The sequence below is a fragment of the Saccoglossus kowalevskii genome, chromosome 15 (assembly GCF_978046115.1).
Source record: "Saccoglossus kowalevskii chromosome 15, keSacKowa6.1, whole genome shotgun sequence".
NCBI classification, from domain to species: Eukaryota; Metazoa; Hemichordata; class Enteropneusta; family Harrimaniidae; genus Saccoglossus; species Saccoglossus kowalevskii.
Window position 1 is genome coordinate 29,641,521 of NC_140655.1, and position 20,797 is coordinate 29,662,317.

Consider the following 20,797-nt stretch of genomic DNA (forward strand, 5'->3'; position numbering starts at 1 on the left):
ATATAAAATTGCATCAGATGTTTTGTCAGGTAAAATGAGGAAAGTGTTGCCTAGTATTATTCATATTGATCAAAAGTGTTTTCTAAAAGGACGGAATATTGGTGAAAATACGCGTTTAGTTTATGATGTATTGCGTGGGTCCATTGTAAAAGACATTCCGGGCATGCTTGTTCTGCTTGATTTTACAAAAGCGTTTGATACTCTTTCTTGGAATTTTATTGACAAAACGCTAGATTTTCTAAACTTTGGGGAACCATTCAGAAAGTGGGTTGAAATCTTTTATTCCAGTACCTCAAGTTGCGTAATTAACAATGGTAATTTTTCTGATTTTTTTCAATTACATAGGGGGGTGCGACAGGGTGACCCTCTATCTCCATATCTTTATTTTTTGTGTTGAGTCGCTTGCCCATAAAATACGTCACTGCTCAGACATTAGTGGGGTGACCTTATGGACACAAGAATTTCTTTTAGGTCAATACGCAGATGACACATTTACCTTTATTGATGGTTCAGAATCATCTCTAAAAAGTTTATTTTTGATACTTGAACAATTTGCATACATTTCAGGTCTCCAGATAAATCACGATAAATCAAGAGTAATTTGGATAGGATCAAAACGCCACTGTGGAGAAACTATGCTTCTGCACCTAAATTTAAATTGGTCTGACAAGCCTTTTACATTATTTGGTGTACATTTTGACGTGGATTTAATTCTGTGTGAGAAAATTAATTTTGATGACAAAGCCTTGCAATTTAAGTCACTCCTGTCAAACTGTCTTTTATCGAATCGCTTCATGTCTCCTGGGTAGATAAGCTGTTATCTAGCCAATATGACGAAAGTGGATGGAAACGGCTATTTCAAGCTTATACTTGTATGGATTGCTCATGTTATAAAGTTTTCAGTCAGAAACAAGCAATGCATTTGGTTTAACCCAGATATCTTAATTAATAAGCGAACTATTTTCTATAGAAGTTGGTACCAGAGTGGTATTGTATTTCTATCGGATGTACTGGATGATAGTGGCAATTTCCTCACCTTTAAAACTTTCTCAGACAAATATAACATATCATCAAATCAATTTTTAAAGTATTTTGGTCTTATTTATGCTATTCCTGGAAATTGGTTAGTTTCCTTGAATAGCAGAGATAATGAAAATAAATCTACCCTTATCCATATTAAAAGAGCTTACTCAGAAATCGTAGAGAGAGTATATAGGTTAAACCTAAAAACTCAAACCTGTGTTGAAAAGTGGGAGAGGTTATTTGGCACAAACCTAAATTTTAAATATTATTTTAAACTACCTTTCATTATTACTGATGATGTGTCACTCAGAAATTTTCAATACAGACTGATTAATAGAATTACCACTACAAACAGGTTTTTAAAAATAAGTAATATAGTTGATACTGATAAATGTACTTTTTGTAACAATTTTCCTGAAACACTGCTTCATTTGTTCTATGTATGTTTCCTCAGTGCGTCACGATCTTGAATTGACCCTTGACGACAATTGTAATATTTCGGTAAATTTTTCATCAAAAGATGTCATCTTGGGATTAAATGTACATGATTCTAATTTAAATTCAGACTACATTCTTTGTTTAAATTACCTTTTACTGCTTATGAAAAAATATATTTTCAATTGTAGGTACAAGAATGTAAAGCCATCTTTTGTAAATTTATGCAATTATTTAGCATATCAAAAGAAAATAGATATGACTGTACAAAATAAGGATTTACAATGTAAAATCAAAGTCTTTCAGATTATATTGGAGTTTATTAGATCAGCTATTGTGAACATATGTTTTTTGTTTTGTTTTGTTTTTTCCATTATTTTTTCTGTGTGTGTGTCTTGTATTTTTCATAATTTGGTGAAATAATAATAAATAAATAAAAAAAATGGCTATATATATCTATCTATTTTTAACAATAAAATCATCTTGATATCTTCATATAGGAGCAACATTAATGTAATGTACAGGACTGATTAATACAATTGATAGTTGTACAATACACAGTTTATGTTTACAACTTTGGCGATAGCATATTAATTTATCTCCAGTTAGCTTTCCTTGAATAAATCACTTTTGGGGAAGGAATGATGTCTGTGCCTAGGTGTACTAGTATCATTGCAAGAGAACTGAGTCTGTCTTGAGCCATGCTACATCGTGTCCATAACTTCACCCGCCGTGCAGAAAAAGAACGTACACATGACACGCTTCCGACAGTTGTTGTAAAGAATATTGTGAGAATTCTGTGGATGGCTGGGAAATAGTTGACATCACAAACAGCAAGAGGTGAAGCAGCATCATTATGCGTTGCTCAATTGGTGTATAACTGAACTTTGTTATCCACTTTTCAATTTCAATATTCAAAAATTCACCCCTTTGCAACAATTTCCCATAGTAGTTGTTAATTGAGGTCACATGGGTTGATGTGTGCTGACCAATGTTGCATGGTAAAAGTGCTTGTGCAGCTCACAGATCACAGTGATGATCAGCAAGTCGCGACTCAAAATCTTGGATGACATGATCCGAGAAAAGATAATATACATTCAATATTTTTGAATATATTCCGCATCGTTTACGAAATTCTGTCATTTGCTTCCCGCCGCCGCGAGGCATTGCAGACCCTGTGGAATCTCGACCACCAAGAAGATCATAATGAAGTGATCGAGCTTGGTTAGTGGCTTCATAGCAACCAAACTAAACGGCCATTTTCAGGGCCACCACATATTCCAAAAAGAGAGAAGCCGTAATTTAAATGATTTATATCATCAGATTGTGGCGAGTGTGATCGATTTTCAGTTCAATTTACTGCCATACATACTATCAGGGCGACGTCATACATCAATCATACTGGTATTCCTCATATTAATGCTTTTACTATAAAAATTCAACATCGACAGTTGTGTGCAACGTTTCTTCGAAGCTGACATGGCTGACGTGTCAATCAGAAATACTTGAAGGAAACGTTTGACCCACTGTGCGTCAAAGTGTCAACGCGCTCAGTAATAAATATAAACAAAGTACACGCAACTGGCTTACAATGTTTGATTTCAAATCGTGTACAAACCAAATACGTGGTTGCTCGAAACTTTTATATTTTAAGTTTTTGTTTTTGTTTAAAACTCCCAAACTCAGGGGGGCATCTGCCCCCTTTGCCCCCCGCTAGCTACGGCCTTGAGTCTACTCGCCATGTCAATCATTTCAAACACATTTTTTTGGACAATAAAACATTTCTCGACCCATGTTGCTTTCCCCTGATTATGTGATATATGTGTAATGTCCGTAGTCCTGTGTTTATGCCGAATATCTGTGTATATAAATGTGTTATCACGTACGTTTCTATGGTCATTCAATTGGTAGCTGTATAAGGATCAATCTCTTCACCATATTCACAACGTTATCATAAATGACTTATTTATCACCAATGCCAATACTACATGCCTGCTAAAAACATTTTTAATCGCAATTTTTTGTATGCAGATCATCTATGATGAAATATTGTACACTTATGTCAGCAATGCTGGTAGTCATGGCAACTGCCATACTATATGGTTATGTGTGGCTCAACAAAAAGAGGGCAAGAAAACATGGGATAGTTGATGTTAGCAAAGATGGACGGGGAGTTGGTGACTGGGAAAGAATGGTGTGCGAATGTGTAGACCTTGGTAAATTTATTAATTCATATGTGATATTTTTAGACTCAAAGATTAAGCTCACAGAAGATATGTTGAAAAAGGCAGCACTTATGATCAGATCAAGACACCCTCTTTTGCGCATGCGTATTTTAGATGTTATCAACAGTAATGGAGTTACATGAAAATTCTTTCAAGCAACTGAGAATTCATTCATTGATGTGAAAACTATAATTGGAGAAAATTGGATTGAAGCACATTCAAAGGAGATGGCCACCTGCTTCGAAGTTCTAAATGGACCACTCTGGCGTCCGCGTCTTCTGAAAGATACTACAGGTGTAAGTCAGATATTTATTGTAACATTTCATCATAGTATAATTGATGGAAATACAATAATGAGATTCGTGAATGAGCTTTTGGATTACTTAGATTCAATTGTTGGAGGAAATGAAAAACTTCCTGAAATTCTTCCACTTCAACCTTCATGCTTAGAGAAGAGCCTTGGTGTTACTGGTATGTCGTGGTGGGAAATGCTAATCGTGTTCATTGCAATAACGAAAAAAAGATTGTTTAAACGTCTCAACCCTTATATAGGACGCCACGGACTAGAACAAACAAGAATTCCTGGTTTGGTCACAGCAACAAAAGTCATTCCCATCGAGTTTTCTAAAGAAGAAACTAAATTTATCAAAACGTATTCTGCAAAACACAAAGCTACCGTCAATGGTACTCTCATGGGTGCTGCCCTTGTCGCAGCAGCAGTAGTTATTACTGGTTTCCCGCTAATTTTCGAGGTGCATGCATACCTCCGTTAGATCCCAGGGAATCATTTGGCACTTATGCACCTGCATATTTTATGGAAGTAAACGTTCCAAATAAAATTGATTCAGAAACATTTGGTAAATTTGCATCTGATCTTACAAAACGAACACATGAATTGATACGAAAAGGTGAAGGTCAACAATTCCTTCAATTGCTTGAAATGATATATGACTTGAATCTTGGATTGACCTGGCTCATCGAAGCATTTATGGATAAGAAAATAGCAAACCGCAGTGAAGGTGTTGTTATGCTTTCTAACCTGGGAAACCTACATTACTTTACAAAAGAAAAGTCACGTGCCTTTGAGATAACTGGTAGACACAATGGCTGCTCGTTTGAGAAATTAGGAAACATGTTTGATAATTACGCTGCAACTATTTATAGTAGACTGTTTTGGTCCGTTGCATATGTGACAAGTATTGTGAACAAAACCCAAGCCCAGGAGTACGCTGACATGATAGTTGAAATATTACAGAGAGTCTGCATGTAAAACTGAAGCAAAGTCATATGTGTTGATGTGGCTAAGAGGGCGACTCCGCATCACCCACTAGCATAATGTAGTGAAATTAACATACTGAGATAAATACTAATTAATAAATAATCTTGAAACATACAAATTATCTGAACAGGACGTATACGTTCTACCTTCCCTAGATTGAATGTTCCAGTGGGTCGCTAAATAAAGTGTAGTGGAAATACAAAATTACAATCTCACTCCATTGAATGATATTATTTTTATACTATTTCACTACAATAATTAAAACTAGGTATGAACATGCTACATGAAATTGAACAGTTAAGGTTCAATTAATAGTCATCCGCCAACTTTACACAGCAACAAAAGGTAAACGCTACTTCACCATTATTATTTGTGGTGATGCACTCACGAACCCTTATAAAATCACAGTATCCAGTTATCAGTGCATTGATTGCAAATACAAACAGGCCTCATGTTGGTGAAAATGTACGATATGAACATTGGTACAACAGTTCAAAGTCGGAATAGTAGGTTCAGTCAGTGGTCACCTCCCAATCTTAGCGACATGCTTGGGAATAAACAAAAATGAGTTGAAGGCGCCCGCTAGTAAATGACAAGCGAAGATTCTTCATATCAAGTTGGCAGATGGAAAAGAGCAGTATTTTTGTACCTGAACTAATGACAATGTGGACAAATATTGGTTATTGCTGATTCGCGCACACTCTTCTCGACACGTTCGTACCCTGACCCCAGCCACTGCTCAGTGAATAGTTATTTTCTGACAATTTGAAACTGGACAGCACGTTGTACCGATCGACCAATGAGTACCAGTCACGCAACGGACGGCACTGTAATAGAATTATTTATTCGAATGCATTTGGCAGTTGCCTGTTACTGAGCTCTCTAGTGTGCTTGGATAAACAATCAATAACGTTACCTACTTTATTGTTGTGCATTTGAGTTTGTTTTAATAGTTTTTTTGCATTATGTTAACAATGACAAATTGAATGCAATACTTAGCGAGGCTTTGTGTATGGGAAGTTATTATAAAATGGCCGCAAGTTGGCTATTTTGAATCAAATAAAAAAAGAATAGTGATACTGAAAAATTTCCCTATAGGAAGTGAATTTTATAAATATTGATGTTTACTCAATAACTAGCATACATCAATTTCTGCTTCATCAATCCTTGTGCTATTTCAAAGATTGATTAAAAAAACTGTGATTCAATCCAATTGTCCAAGATGTTGTGCATTTGTTAATTTTGTGTAAAATTATTTGAATAAACTATTATGATTCTAAATAAACGTTGAAAATGTAGAAATAGGCACAAATAATCATGTAGACAAGCTTATACAAAGTTTCTACATATTTGGTTGTAAATATACACAAAGAATATACTAAAACAGTTATGAAAATTAGCTAATTAAAATGAGAAGTCATGCAACTGCACACCAGCTTGCATGTACAAGTAAAGTTTCAAAGAATTTGAACAAACTGTTATGATATCAAAAAAACACCCTAAAAGTCTTTATTTATTATGCAAATGACATAATTATACATTTATATCAAAATGTAATCAGCACTGGAATTCATCCCAAAATAATTGTGTATAACCCAGGGATCTATGCATCAAGTTCCATTGAATCTGCTGATTAAATACAGCTGGATAGTAGTAATAATCAGGTTTGGAGCAGCATGGCTAATGACCTGTGCTATACATTATACAAAATATAGTTTATAATTTGCACATGCACAGTTAATTTCTGTGAATTTGATATGGTGACATATTTAATGAGGTCACATAATAATGTCCGTGACCTTATAGTGCGCGCTGGTTGCATATCCTTCTCTATATTCTCTGAGCATTACTTATGCATAATGTTAGTCTCAGTTATATCATTGGTTGCACATGGCTACCTGGAATCATTTTCTTGGAGTATACATATTAATGAAATCACATATTGTTGAGTTTGTCATATCTCATTCAAAGGACTCGTTATAACACTTGTGGCATGTTCCTATCTGAAACAGTGCTTGAGATATTACATTTATGCATATTAATAAAGTCACATGACCGTATATGGCCATCTGAGATACTTTCTCTCTATGTGAGAAGATTTGATGAGTCTTTGACATTTGACATCTCGTCTAGTCTTTTTTGACTGTTGTCAAGAATTTTTGCGAAAAAAGAGTAATATCAAACAATAACAATTACGTTTTATATTCGCGTAAATCGCAGAAAATTTCTGATATATTGTTTATGATGTTGCAGGCACTGTATTTCTCGCCAGGACAGTAAGTATGAATTGTGTCGGCCATTGTTGTGAACCTGAAATGCTGTTGTTTCCCGGGCATTTCCGAGATACACACAAAATGTTTTCTGTATGCAACCTGAAGTATATATCAGAAAAGTGACATTGTTGTCACGTGATTTGATAGTTAGGTCGAAATTAGACAATATCTTTTTAAAAAGTCTGCACGTACGTAGTCATAGTGAATGAGCTGGGAAATGTATAGCTCATAAGAAGCATATACATACACATCAATAATTGGTAATGGAGCGGAAATGTATTACTATGTTCAAATTCATTTGATCATTGAACATGGTCGTTCAGATTTTGTTTTGCAAGCACATCTTTCTAAGTACATCAACAACCATGTCAGCGAATTCCTGGGCTTGTTCTTTGGTAACAACATTCGTTGCATATGCGACAGTCCATAATAGTCGACCATGAATTGTCGCAGCGTAGTTGTCAAATATACTTCCCATTTTATGCATGGAACATGCATTATGTTTACTAGTTATCTCAAATACTCGCGGTTTGTCTTTTGTAAAGTAGTTTAGGTTTCCAAGGTTGGACAGCAATAATACGCCACCACCACGATATCCTGATTTCTGGTCTCTGACAGAGTCTTCGTGGAAGTTCTCAAAACTAATACCAAGATCATAAAGAACTCTGACGAACTGTACCAATTCTTGTCCTTCTCCTCTTCTTACCATTTCATGTGACCTTTGAGTGAGACTTGATGCAAATTTACCAAACGCATCTCGATCATAAGTGGCACTAGAAACATCCACATGCATTATATATGGCGGTGCATATGTACCAAACGATTCTTTAGGGTCTAAAGGTGGTGTACACATGCCACGTAAGTTAGCAAGAAATTCTGTTCGTATATGTATTGATTTTTGCGATTTTCCATTGATAATACGTGCTATGGCGAGGTTGGCAGCTGCTAGAAGAGTTCCATTTACAGTAGCTTTGTGTTCTGATGAATATGTCTTGATCATTGTTGTTTCTTGTTTCGTAAACTCAATTGGGATCACTTTAGTTTCATGATGTACACCAGGATTTCTTATCATTTCCATTCCAAAGCGATCAATATAGGGGTTTGAGGGTTTGAAGAAGTGTTCTTTTGCCAATACAACAAAGGTGATAAATACTTTCCACCATGGCATATGAGTAATGCCAATCGCTTTCTCAAGCGATGGGTACAGAGGCAGACTTTCTGGTATATCGTCATTTCCTTTAACTACTTGATCTAGATAGTCAAGAAGTTCATCTACAAAGTGCATCATGGTAATCCCATCAATAATAGAATGATGAAATGTTACGATAAATGTACTTTTGTAGACATCTTCTATTTGACTTGCACCTGTTGTACCTTTCAGAAGACGCAGCCGCCAGAGGGGACCTTTTAGAGTATCAAAGCCGGTGGCCAACTCATTTGAATGCAATTCAATCCAATCGTCCCCAATTATAGTTTTCACATCAACAGCTGAATTCTCAATTGGTTGAAAGAATTTTCGTTCAACTCCATTACTGTCGATAACATCCAAAATACGCATGCGCAAAATAGGGTGTCTTGATCTTATCTTAATTGTCGCTTTAATTAGCATATCCTGCGTTAACTGAACTTTCGAATCTAGAAATATCACGTAAGAATTAATAAGTGTACCAAGTTGAACGAAGTCCACCAGCAACCTTTCCCAGTTGCCAATTTCCCGTCCATGTTTGCTGATATCAACCATACCAGGTATTCTTGTTCTTTTTCTGTTGAGCCAAGTATAACAAAAGAGTATGATGGTTACCATGACTACCAATATTGTTGTCAATATGGTTATGTAATCCATTATTGGTTATTCTGCAAACAAGAATAGTATTAATTGTTTAAATTACATTTATGATATAAACGAGTTGATATTGTTGGCAGAAATGTGTAGGAAGTCAATTTATTTGATTTGAAGGAGATGTTAGAGCAATGTAATCTCGCCCTGCATATATGGTGTTCGTAAGTGAGATATATTATGTTACGGGGATCAATAAGAACATCCAGTAATTATAATGATTACAAATAAAAGATGTGAAAACGATCGCATTCAAATCGTCACAACTACTGTTGAATTCTCTACTTTAATACAACACATATGGATGGTACACGGCATAAGACCACCTTTCTTTGAAGCTTTCAGGTCATTTTCATTAAATGCGTGTAGATTTTGAATTAAATCACCAAACAAACTTTCATATCTTTGTTTATGTCAAATTTGAATAGACTGGCCCGAGAATTGATGACAACGTACCAAATTTAAACATTATTGAAAGTGTATCTGAGAACTGTTAGAACACAAGGGAAAAAAATGGTCGCCATTTTGAATCAAGGAAAAAACATGGTCGCCATTTTGAATCAAACCATGTATATACATGATAAGCATCTGAACATGTAACCCACACTGAGTAAATACGAAGTGCCTATGTATACTAAATATTTAAAGAAAAAAATCGGTCAAATTATATTCAAGTATTACAAAAAGACGTGCAACTAAGAGTAAAAGTGTTGAAGCATGGCAGATAAATCTAATATAAGATCTGTTTACTTAACAACTAGCGTTCGAACTCAACGGTTGTTGATGCCTACATTACCTGCTCCAGCATAATAGTGCAGAATTAGTGCAAACCAAAACCCAATCGTAGAAATGCAGGTGAATCAGAATAGAAATAACCCATCCATGAAGCAAATTTAAAAGAAAGCCGAGTACATAGTACATAGTATAGTGTATAATATTTTATTTGACATAAAATCACTTAGTGAATGCATAAACTAAGGTCAACTAAACATATCACATATACACTAGTTCATGGTAAAATATACTTATCACGGGGGGGTCAAAGAAGCTCATTGAAAGCAAAGCTGTATACCGAATCTCAGACCAAACATTCCCAGCCCCATGCCTTGCTGACATATGGCGACAGTTTTACGATGAAAATACAAAATCAGTGCCTATCCGGGAAACAATCATAATATCTTTACTTCACACTCACTGTAAACATCATTGTTGACTACTATACGTCGAAAAGTCGTTTCGCTCCGCTCAGGTGTTACGGTAGTACTATAATTGACCGATCGAAAGGAATACACACTTGTAGTAATCACAGATATACCACTTTATTACTAGTCGGCCGTATGCCAATGTGCACTGCTTCCAGCTCCCAGCCTCACCAGCCCAACCCCAATTACAATTGCTTACATCTCTGTTGAATATTTAGGCGTATGTTATATGTTAACCACAATATGATTAGCTGCAAACCATTGACGGGTTACATAGTTTCTAGGTCTCAACACTCAAGGGTCAATATCCTTGCTTAACAAACATCGTGCGAAGGAACCATGCACGTGATTCTCTGTCAATGTGATGACTCAAGAAACGATTAATGAGGTATGGAGATAAACCAACATGGCTGACAGTAGACCATATTGAATCAACTCACAAAACAACCCCTAGTGACCACCATTTGTGATGTTCATATCAAGAATGAATACAATGTACACGGATTGATTTTTTTGGTGTTTTGAGGGGGTAATGGCTGCCAAACAGTCGACGATTGGTTCCTGTATATACCATTGGTTTTACGTATTAACCTCGAACAAAATTGGGAAATAAATATTGGGTGCACGGAACGCGAAAAAACAAACCATAATTCCTTGTTTTGTAAATATGTAAATAGACAATAGTTCGTTACATACCTCTGTAATTCTGTTTTCCAAAGAGTATTTTAGCAAACCGATCACAATCTACACACGGAGTATGACAAACTGTGTCAATACAAGTTGTCAAGACAGTTCATAGTGTGCGCACTATCGTATAATGATCTTAATCAATAGCATGTTGTGTATGTTCATGCATGGGGTGAGTAAAGTGTCGTGTTAGGTGATTAATGCATATAACACGTGATAACACTAGTCTTCATTTGCCTACGTCATTGAAAGGTAATGCACGCAACCGTGTTTATATACAGACGGTAACCAAGTATTACTCGAGGTCAGTCAACCTAACATATGCGTGACTAAGCATTATTTCTTCGCATTTGTAAGAGTCGTTTGAACTACAAACCCACACACAATTCTAACATGTTAAAAAATCAGTGGCGGCGGCACGGGAGGGGGCAGAGGGGCGATCGCACTTCCCAAATCAAGCTGAAACCCTTTGTGTCAGCAAAATTTGCCCCTGAAAATGCAGGAAACAGCTTTCCTAGATTTCCAAATGTTTCTTGGCATTGTGATTATGATTAGGGATAGGCTGGTAAACTATATGAACCTTAACTTAATGCCAGCAATACTACGATACAGACTCTCCATTTGCGACATGAATATTCTTTCCTTTGGGACGAAAAACCTGATTTTGACATGAAAATTCACAAATATATTAAGAATAATTCATAACAAAGTGTATGACATATGCACACCAATGATAATTTTCGTAATTACCGATTACACAAGAAAACAATTTGCTTTATTTTTCTATATTTGTGCCTTTTATTCGTCTTGAATTACAGTATGGATTAAAAACTACATACTATGCAGTGTGTTGAAAAACTCACGTATGAACAATAACCGTTATATGATTTTACTTGGTAAAAGTACATTTACAGTACTATTTTGCACAAAAACGAAAAAATGTCACAATGTCTTTATTGTAGTTAAATATTATATACGCATATATCTAAATTGGCATTAATAATAATTTTTCCTGTTATGTAATTCTAGCTCCGTTTTCTACAGACAATCTTTATTTATTCCCTACCAGTAACATTCTCTACATATACACTACCACATATTTCAGGTTAACTGCATCTGGTGGACAAATAATTAGAAATAATTAACAATTTTTGCGCTGCCCTTAATATTATGTTACGTAATGATGTGCCCAGACTCCGTGAGACAATTCTGATTTAAAGCGGGAGGGTCGTCACTTGCGCACGCGTGGGAATTGAATCCCAAGCGACGATGATAACACAAGCTAAAAACGCAAAGGCTCATGGGTAGAAGCTTGTTTGTAAACAATGACACGCTATAGCCATCTGGAGCATGCGCAGGTGACGACTCCCCCGCTTTAATTTCACAAATGACAAGGTACATAAGATATTCAAATTAGTAAAATATGTATAGCCCCCATGGTATATATGGGGATGCCAGGTGTTTCGAAATTAGTGTACACCATGTGAGGTACCCGCCATATATCGCTCTGGGAGTGTGTCCATCAGTTATTTGTAGATTTTTATTCATGTGTATTAGTTTTGTTGATGGGTTATTACTTATATATATTACTTATATACTTATATATTACCAATATTATATTGTGTGATTTTAGAAATCATAATTTAGGTGCAGTACATTTTAAAAATACAAATTTGTGGAGTAGTTTTTGTTCAAATACTGTCGGATTTTGAGTTCTGGTTAATACCGAAACAATCTAATAAATAGTTGTGCATCAGAATCGTATTTGTGCCATTCGAAGCACACCGAGGTTGAAACAAATAACGCCCAATGCGGCCATAATGAACACATGTTCACTGGATATTCGAATTCAACTTGATGGGATTTTGTTCATCCAAAAATCAGTATACTCCCCGAAGTCATAATTACATGTATTATAAGTTCCTATAAACAATGCCTCGATAAGTATTGTATTGTACCTCTTAACATAATGCAAAAAAAAAAAAAAAAAAAAAAAAACTCAAATGCACACAATAAAGTCGGTAACGTTATTGATTGTTTATCTAAGCACACGAGAGAGCTCAGTGACAGGCAACTGCGGCAAACACCAAATGCAATCGAATAAATAATTCTATTGCAATGCCGTTCGTTGCAGTGACTGGTACTCATTGGTCGATCGGTACTACGTGCTGTCCAGTTTGTCAGAGAATAACTAGGCACTGAGCAATGGCTGGGGTCAGTGTACGAACGCATCGAGAAGAGTGTGCGCGAATCAGCATCTACCAATGTTTGTCCACATTGTGATTAGTTCACGTACAAAAATACTGCTCTTTTCCATCTGCCAACTTGATATGAAGAGTCTTCACTTATCATTTACTTGCGAACATCTTCAACTCATTTTGTTCCTTCCCAAGCGTATCTCTAAGATTGGGAGGTGCCCACTGACTGAACCTACTTTTCCGACTGTCAACTTTGAACTGGTCATATCAATTGAGTATCGTACTTTGCATGAACTATACATTTCACAAAATCACAGCTTTGACATGTATTCTGCCATCGCATCTTTTGTTGCTGTGTGAAGTTGGCGGATGACCATTAATTGAACCTTGACTGTCTAAATTCATGTAGCATGTTCATACCTAGTTTTAATTATTGTAGTGAAATAGTATAAAAATAATATCATTCAATGAGGTGAGATTGTAATTTGTTATTTCCACTATACTGTATTTAGTGATCCGCTGGAACTTTCAATCTAGGGAAGGTAGAAAGTATACGTCCTGTTCAGATAATTTGTATGTTTCAAGATTATTTAACTTTTAATTAGTATTTATCTCAGTATGTTAATTTCACTACATTATGCTAGTGGGTGATGCGGAGTCGCCCTCTTAGCCACATCAACACATATGACTTTGCTTCAGTTTTACATGCAGACTCTCTGTAATATTTCAACTATCATGTCAGCGTACTCCTGGGCTTGGGTTTCGTTCACAATACTCGTCACATATGCAACGGACCAAAAAAGTCTACCGTGAATAGTTGCAGCGTAATTATCAAACACGTTTCCAAATTTCTCAGACGAGCAGCCATTGTGTCTACCAGTTATCTCAAAGGCACGTGACTTTTCTTTTGTAAAGTAATGTAGGTTTCCCAGGTTGGAAAGCATAACAACATCTTCACTGCGGTTTGCTATTTTCTTATCCATAAATGCTTCGATGAGCCAGGTCAATCCAAGATTCAAGTCATATATCATTTCAAGCAATTGAAGGAATTGTTGACCTTCACCTTTTCGTATCAATTCATGTGTTCGTTTTGTAAGATCAGATGCAAATTTACCAAATGTTTCTGGATCAATTTTATTTGGAACGTTTACTTCCATAAAATATGCAGGTGCATAAGTGCCAAATGATTCATTGGGATCTAACGGAGGTATGCATGCACCTCGCAAATTAGCTGGAAACGATGTTTTCATTTTCATAGATTTTTCAGATTTGTCTTCACCAGTAATAACTGCTGCTGCTGCGACAAGGGCAGCACCCATGAGAGTACCATTGACAGTAGCTTTATGTTTTGCAGAATACGTTTTGATAAGTTTAGTTTCTTCTTTGGAAAACTCGATGGGAATGACTTTTGTTGCTGCGACCACACCAGGATTTCTTGTTTGTTCTAGTCCGTGGCGTTCTATATAAGGGTTGGGACGTTTAAACAATCTTTCTTTCATCATTACAATAAACACGATTAGCATTTTCCACCACGACATACCAGTAACACCAAGGCTCTTCTCTAAGCATGGTTGAAGTGGAAGAATTTCAGGAAGTTTTTCGTTTCCTTCAACAATTGAATCTAAGTAATCCAAAAGCTCATCCACGAATCTCATTATTGTATTTCCATCAATTATACTATGATGAAATGTTACGATAATTGTACTTTTGTAGACATCTTCTATCTGACTTACACCTGTAGTACCTTTCAGAAGACGCAGTCGCCAGAGTGGTCCATTTTGAATATCGAAGCAGGTGGCCATCTCATTTGAATGCGCTTCAATCCAGTCATCTCCAATTATAGTTTTCACATCAATGAATGAATTCTCAATTGGTTGAAAGAATTTTCGTGTAACCCCATTACTGTCAATAACATCTAAAATACGCATGCGCAAAAGAGGGTGTCTTGATCCGATCATAAGTGCTGCCTTTTTCAACATATCTTCCGTGAGCTCAATCTTTGAGTCTAAAAATATCACATATGAATTAATTAATATACCAAGGTCCACACATTCGCACATCATTCTTTCCCAGTCACCAACTTCCCGCCCATCTTTGCTAACATCAACTATCCCATGTTTTCTAGCCCTCTTTTTCGTGAGCCACACGTAACCATATAGTATGACAGTTGTCATGACTACCAGCATTGCTGACATAAGTGTAAAATATTCCATTATGAATGATCTGCGCAAAAGAAAGAAATACTGAGATTAGCATAAGAACATCATTAATACACATATTGTAGCGGTCGAAAAAGCTGGTGCTAACAAACTTTTTAGCAGGCACGTAGCATTGGCATTGGTGATAAATAAGTCATATATGATAACGTTGTGAATATGGTAATGAGGTTGATCCTTATACTGTTACTAATTAGACAACCATAGAAACGTGCGTGATAACACATTTATATACACAGGAGCAGTTAATTTATTGGTTTATATTCGGCATAAATACAGGACTACAGACATATATCATGTGAATGGAATGTGGGTGCAGACATGTTTTAAAGAGTACTGTTTTAAACATATTTTGTTTGAAATGATCTACATGTTGATTAGTATGTGTGCTTAATAAATTTAGAAGCTATTGTATTGTTAATCAAATTCCATATTGCAAATTAGAATGTTCCATTTTCCAAAATGTCATTTTACAACACAATGACCTTGGGGTTGTGACGCACCGGTGTATAACACCCGTCCGTTTGACACCAAGTAACACTGAAACATGTTTTAAATTATTATTATCTGAGTATTTTTGATAAATATGCCGGCCATAGATTACATACCTCGCTTAGTTGTTCCAATCCACCATCAGGTCACAAAAAACTTGCAGCAGTACTATAAATCTCTCCACTGCGTGATGGATTGATCATTGTCAGGAGTGACCTGCAAACTCCAACTTTTATAACTTAACAACCTGTGTCAATAACACGTGTTCGCTCAACTATGCAGAGATGAAATGATACATGCTGTGAGTGAGCGATGGCGCTATATTATTCGCGCAATTTTCACACAAGAGAGTTGCAGCAATACTTATGTACGGTACAATTCCAGAAGCCGTGCCTAAACCAGGGGCCATTGACAAAACATGGAACGACACAAAACGAGCCAAATAACTAAAAAAAAACGAGCCAAAAACGAGGTCATACAGTTTGGTGGGACTGTGCGGCCGGGAAGTAAACACCCAGACCCATACCCCATTATAGACGAAATAGTGATTTTGTATATCTCATCAGAGACCAAATTGTCAATAAATTTATTCAGTTATAGTTTGTTATACCTTGTTATATTCAGTTATACCTTCAAATCCACCATCAACATCATCAGATGTAGTGGCAAACACAACTAGTCCACTGGACGCAATAACACACTGGTCTCCATTTTAACCATTCGAACCAATTCCTTTTGGCTCTTTATTACCTGCCAGACATTTTTTGGAACTGAATTATTTATAACCAAGACACTATCCCCCAAGCCAGGTTTTGCCTGGTGTGTACCCATTATTGACTTTTCTGCATTGATGGTAGGTATTCCTTCAGCCATCTCTTCCAAAATACGTTTGCCAAATATTGCACTTGGTGCCATCTATGTTTCTTAGTGTCTTGCTTCTCAATTACACGAGAAGACAGGGTCTGATTTGCATGCAGTAACAACAGGTAATTTGGAGTCAATGCTTCAAATTGGGGTGCCCGTTGATCATACCTCCATCTCACAAAAGAGAGCCTCAAGTGCTTCATCATTCAAATATACCATTTGTTCTTTAAAGAGTGACACAAGAATCTTGAGAATCATTCTAATTTGTCATTCCCATATTCCGTCTGATCCAGTAGGAGGATTAAATCTCCAATTCTTTTTTTGTTCCAATTATTAAGTTCCTCCTGCAGTTCTTTGACAAGGTTTGTAAAATTATCTGACCTTATATACTTGACATTTCTTCTCCTGGCCTTAAATTGCTAAGAGCATTAATATAAAAAACTGTATACATTAAATAGGCTGCCCATGGACTGCACATGTTGCCATGCAGGTAAGTCATCTGTAGGATTTGATTTAGAATCTGGATACCTCCATTGTGATGTCTCAGATCCTTCTCAGATAACATTCACAAGATTTGCCACGAATGTGTGCAAGTGATCATTTTTTATTGATTGGTGCTATTCTGGATTTACCAACCAAAAGGGTGCAGTGGAGCATTCTTTTGTCATTTGCAAAATGAATGTTGGATGCAGTACCGTAACTTCTTTCACTCGTAACTTAACAATTAATAAGCATTAACTTTTTTGCCAAAGCTTGAGGGCTTGAGACACCTTAGTACAGAGATCGTCTTTAATTGAGGGAGGTCTGCTGCCCATTTTCTCCACTTCTGTAGCTCTCTATTGTCTATCTCTTTGTTCCATCCAATATTGCGTCGGCACAAGTCTTGAAGAAAAATATTACCAGGCAGCACAAATGGAACTGCCAGACTAATTGCACGCTGCATATAAGGTCATCATAAATTAGATTAACCTGCTTTCAACTGGAATTGATTTCAACAATATGGCTATTGTTTATCCACTCAGTTAACCACCAATATCACAGAAGTCTTAGGCTACCGACTTTGCACTTTCTTCAGTGGCACATGACTTTAGACAGTCATCCACATAGAATTTCAGAACTGTCTCCATAATTTCAGTATCGAACAAATCTTGGCTATCTGTGGCATTCTTGTGCAGTGCAGCATCGCTGAACAATCAAAAACAACTCTTTATATTCTCAGGCTTGGTTGGTTGACACTGTAGTATGTATGTGTGGCATGTACCACACCCTGCCATTATCTCGATCTAGTATTTCTTGTGGTACAAATACAGCATATTTCTTCTCAATTCTGCCATGAATGACTTATAATTATTAGAAAACCCTTTTCTCAAGTCCCTTAACTCTGCTGTTATTTGGCAGTTTCGCATCATCATTTCGGAATGGCAGCCCAATCGTGTATTGTCCCTCTGTACCCCTCTGTACGTGTCATAGGTGTGACTAACTGAGAGTCTTCTTGTCTTCTTGAGAGTTTTCCCTATTGCCAATGACCCATTCAGAAAAATCCATGTTTATGAACATTTTCACTAGCTTGTCTAATGCTTTGAGCTCCTCCACCTCTTGTAGGGCAACTATTTCAGCTCTGTTAACGACCAATTCTGCATTATACCAATTTGTTCATCAGTTACTCTTCGAACCACATTCCATGATCCATCCTACCAAACTTCTGGAAACACGGGGACTCTCGCATGGACCAGTGTTAGTCTCTAATGGTGTGTAGACGTCAGGTACTCCATTTCATATTAGTAACTCGATACCAGCATTCATCTGTGGATTTTTTTTCCTTTTTAAGAACTCCTTCCCATGATTATATTATGTTATTAAAACACAGAGAAAAGCTTGAAATTCTATAGCATAATGTTTGTTTGTGTTTTGATCGCGTAACTGACATTATTTATAGATTACACAGGATAGGATAAAGCTGGATGGTCAACAAATCAGCATGCAAATTAAATCCTTTGTCTTAAGTCTGCTACTCAACATGATATGTAAATGTACGGAGGACATGTTTATCCACAACTAGATTTGTTAGGAATAAACTGAAATTACGCACCAAATGCATCGCGCACAGTAAATTTTGACCAAAGATAAAGAAAGTACACTATATAATGTTTCATAATCCGAAATTTGTTGAAACATGTTTTTATTTTTTCTAGTTTGTCCTCTCTCGCTACCTTAAGTTACAATTTATTCCTATTCATCATACCAGTTAAGACATGTATATATATGCTGAATAGTACTCTGATGATATAGAAAGATTGACTGTAACAATATAAAAATAGAATCTCACAAAATCGCACCAAGCATTTTTCAAGATTACAAATACGGCTCCACAAGAGTTCACAGAAAAGGAAGTTTATATTAACTTAATGGCGACCTCAGGCGGCGAGTAAACAATACATACTTTTCAGTGAAAATCTCAACGTACATAAAACATCGCTCAAATCCAGAAATAAATCATTTATGAATCATTATTATCGTAAACTAGTGTTACTGGTTGTCCGGATGTGATCACTTGGAGAACGCATGATCACCCTACGTGGTTGCAATATGTTATTACATCATCAATGCGACTCTCGTCGCATGGAAAAATTAAACTAAAATAAAACAAGATTTATCTGAATAAAGTGTTTCGCAATATACAGCATACATAGATCTACCATACATTCGATTGTAAACTGTAAATTTGCCAGTATTTCGAAGTTTCTACAACAAAAACCAACGCTGTGACTGATTTTTAGCAGTAATCATCAAGTTTGTTTAGGTTCTACTCCCCGTCTCCAATGCTATCATATGTGGCGCTCTAACGATGTAGTGACAGTGTACCAGAAATGATAAAACTGAGTTGCATAATTATGTTTTGACCATAACATTGATAGTTAATTAGCTACTTTTAAGATCGCCAAATTATGTCTTAAAAACGATAATTGTTAGTTTTGTGTATGTTAAAAAGTAAGTCAAGGATGGATTTAGAATCAAGGTAAGGTAACATATATACCATCGATTGTTAGAATCAATCCCTCCCACTCACCACCCTCACAAACCATAATAAGTACATTCACTCTCCTGGTGGCGTCATTCCCAGACTTGACTATATGTGGTACGTTTTAAACAGATACACTGATCAAGTATCCAAATAATTAGAAACACAAGCATATTCGGTGACTGTTGTCTACACTACTAAATTGAAAAATTGAGACACTATATGTAAGAAGCTGAACACAATTAATGAATGATCGAATGACAGACTTGAGTTCAATGAGACCAGTGGATGGTGACATACGAGTTCTTAATATCCAAGACAACATCAGAGAATGGATTCAGATTTAGTTCTATGCAGCTATGGCAGAGGCTAAAAAAGACCAATTGAAAGCAGAGTTGATAGCCAGAACAGAGAAGCTAAAAGCAAGCAAGATTTCAGCTCAAAATAATGGAAGAACAACTTGATTTAGAAATTGAGATGGACGTAGCAGATGATAGATGCAAGATTCGTACAGAGCTGGAAGTCAAGGAAGTGACATTTCTCAAGACAAGTTTATAGAGCAACCAATGAACATGATATGGACAAATAGGTGATATTAGTGTTTTCAATTTGGAGGGGTGTCCAAGTTCTAGGATGCCCGATAGTGAGCAAGTGTTGAATCCATACATGGGGTGCCTCCGGCTCATAGCCTTGGTGGTGTTGATGGTTTGTATGTGGTGTGCATGGTTTGCTAGGCGGCGGGTGGCACGGTCGTGATGCTAGGTATCAGCAAGTAAGGGCATCCTGGCAGTGGTTAGGGAACTGAAAAAGCTAATGCACAAGAATGTTATAGATAACCATGATTTGTTCGATACTGAAATTACAAAGAGAAAGAGTCCTGAAAATGTGGATGACTGTCTAAAATCATATGCAACTGAAGAAAGTGCAAAGTCGGTAGCCCAAGACCTCTGTGATGTGTGGTTTTAGGTTAACTAAGTGGATACTAGTAAGTAATAACCACATTGTTGAAATCAATTCGAGTTGAAAGCAGGGCAAAGAATGATAAGC

The 20,797-nt window shown here is 36.4% G+C and overlaps 1 protein-coding gene across 2 annotated transcripts; it reads right to left on the minus strand.

Moving 5' to 3' along the window:
• Positions 1-5,882: 5,882 nt before the first annotated feature.
• LOC144357572 (uncharacterized) lies at positions 5,883-11,147 on the minus strand. Of its 2 annotated transcripts, none has more exons than XM_085490697.1 (2): positions 10,971-11,147; positions 5,883-8,998 (listed from the first exon to the last, which is right to left on the minus strand). In XM_085490697.1, exon 2 carries the CDS (start codon positions 8,974-8,976, stop codon positions 7,555-7,557), a length of 1,422 nt encoding a protein of 473 aa, XP_085346823.1. In that variant the 5' UTR covers positions 8,977-8,998; positions 10,971-11,147; the 3' UTR covers positions 5,883-7,554. The 2 variants fall into 2 exon arrangements, with proteins under 2 accessions (XP_085346823.1, XP_077867841.2); XM_078011715.2 differs by having other exon boundaries at positions 5,883-9,089.
• Between the last annotated feature and the right edge of the window lie 9,650 nt (positions 11,148-20,797).

Bases quoted from the DNA above. Each gene is read 5' to 3' on its own strand.
- LOC144357572 (XM_078011715.2), bottom strand. From the start codon at position 9,078: ATGGATTACATAACCATATTGACAACAATATTGGTAGTCATGGTAACC.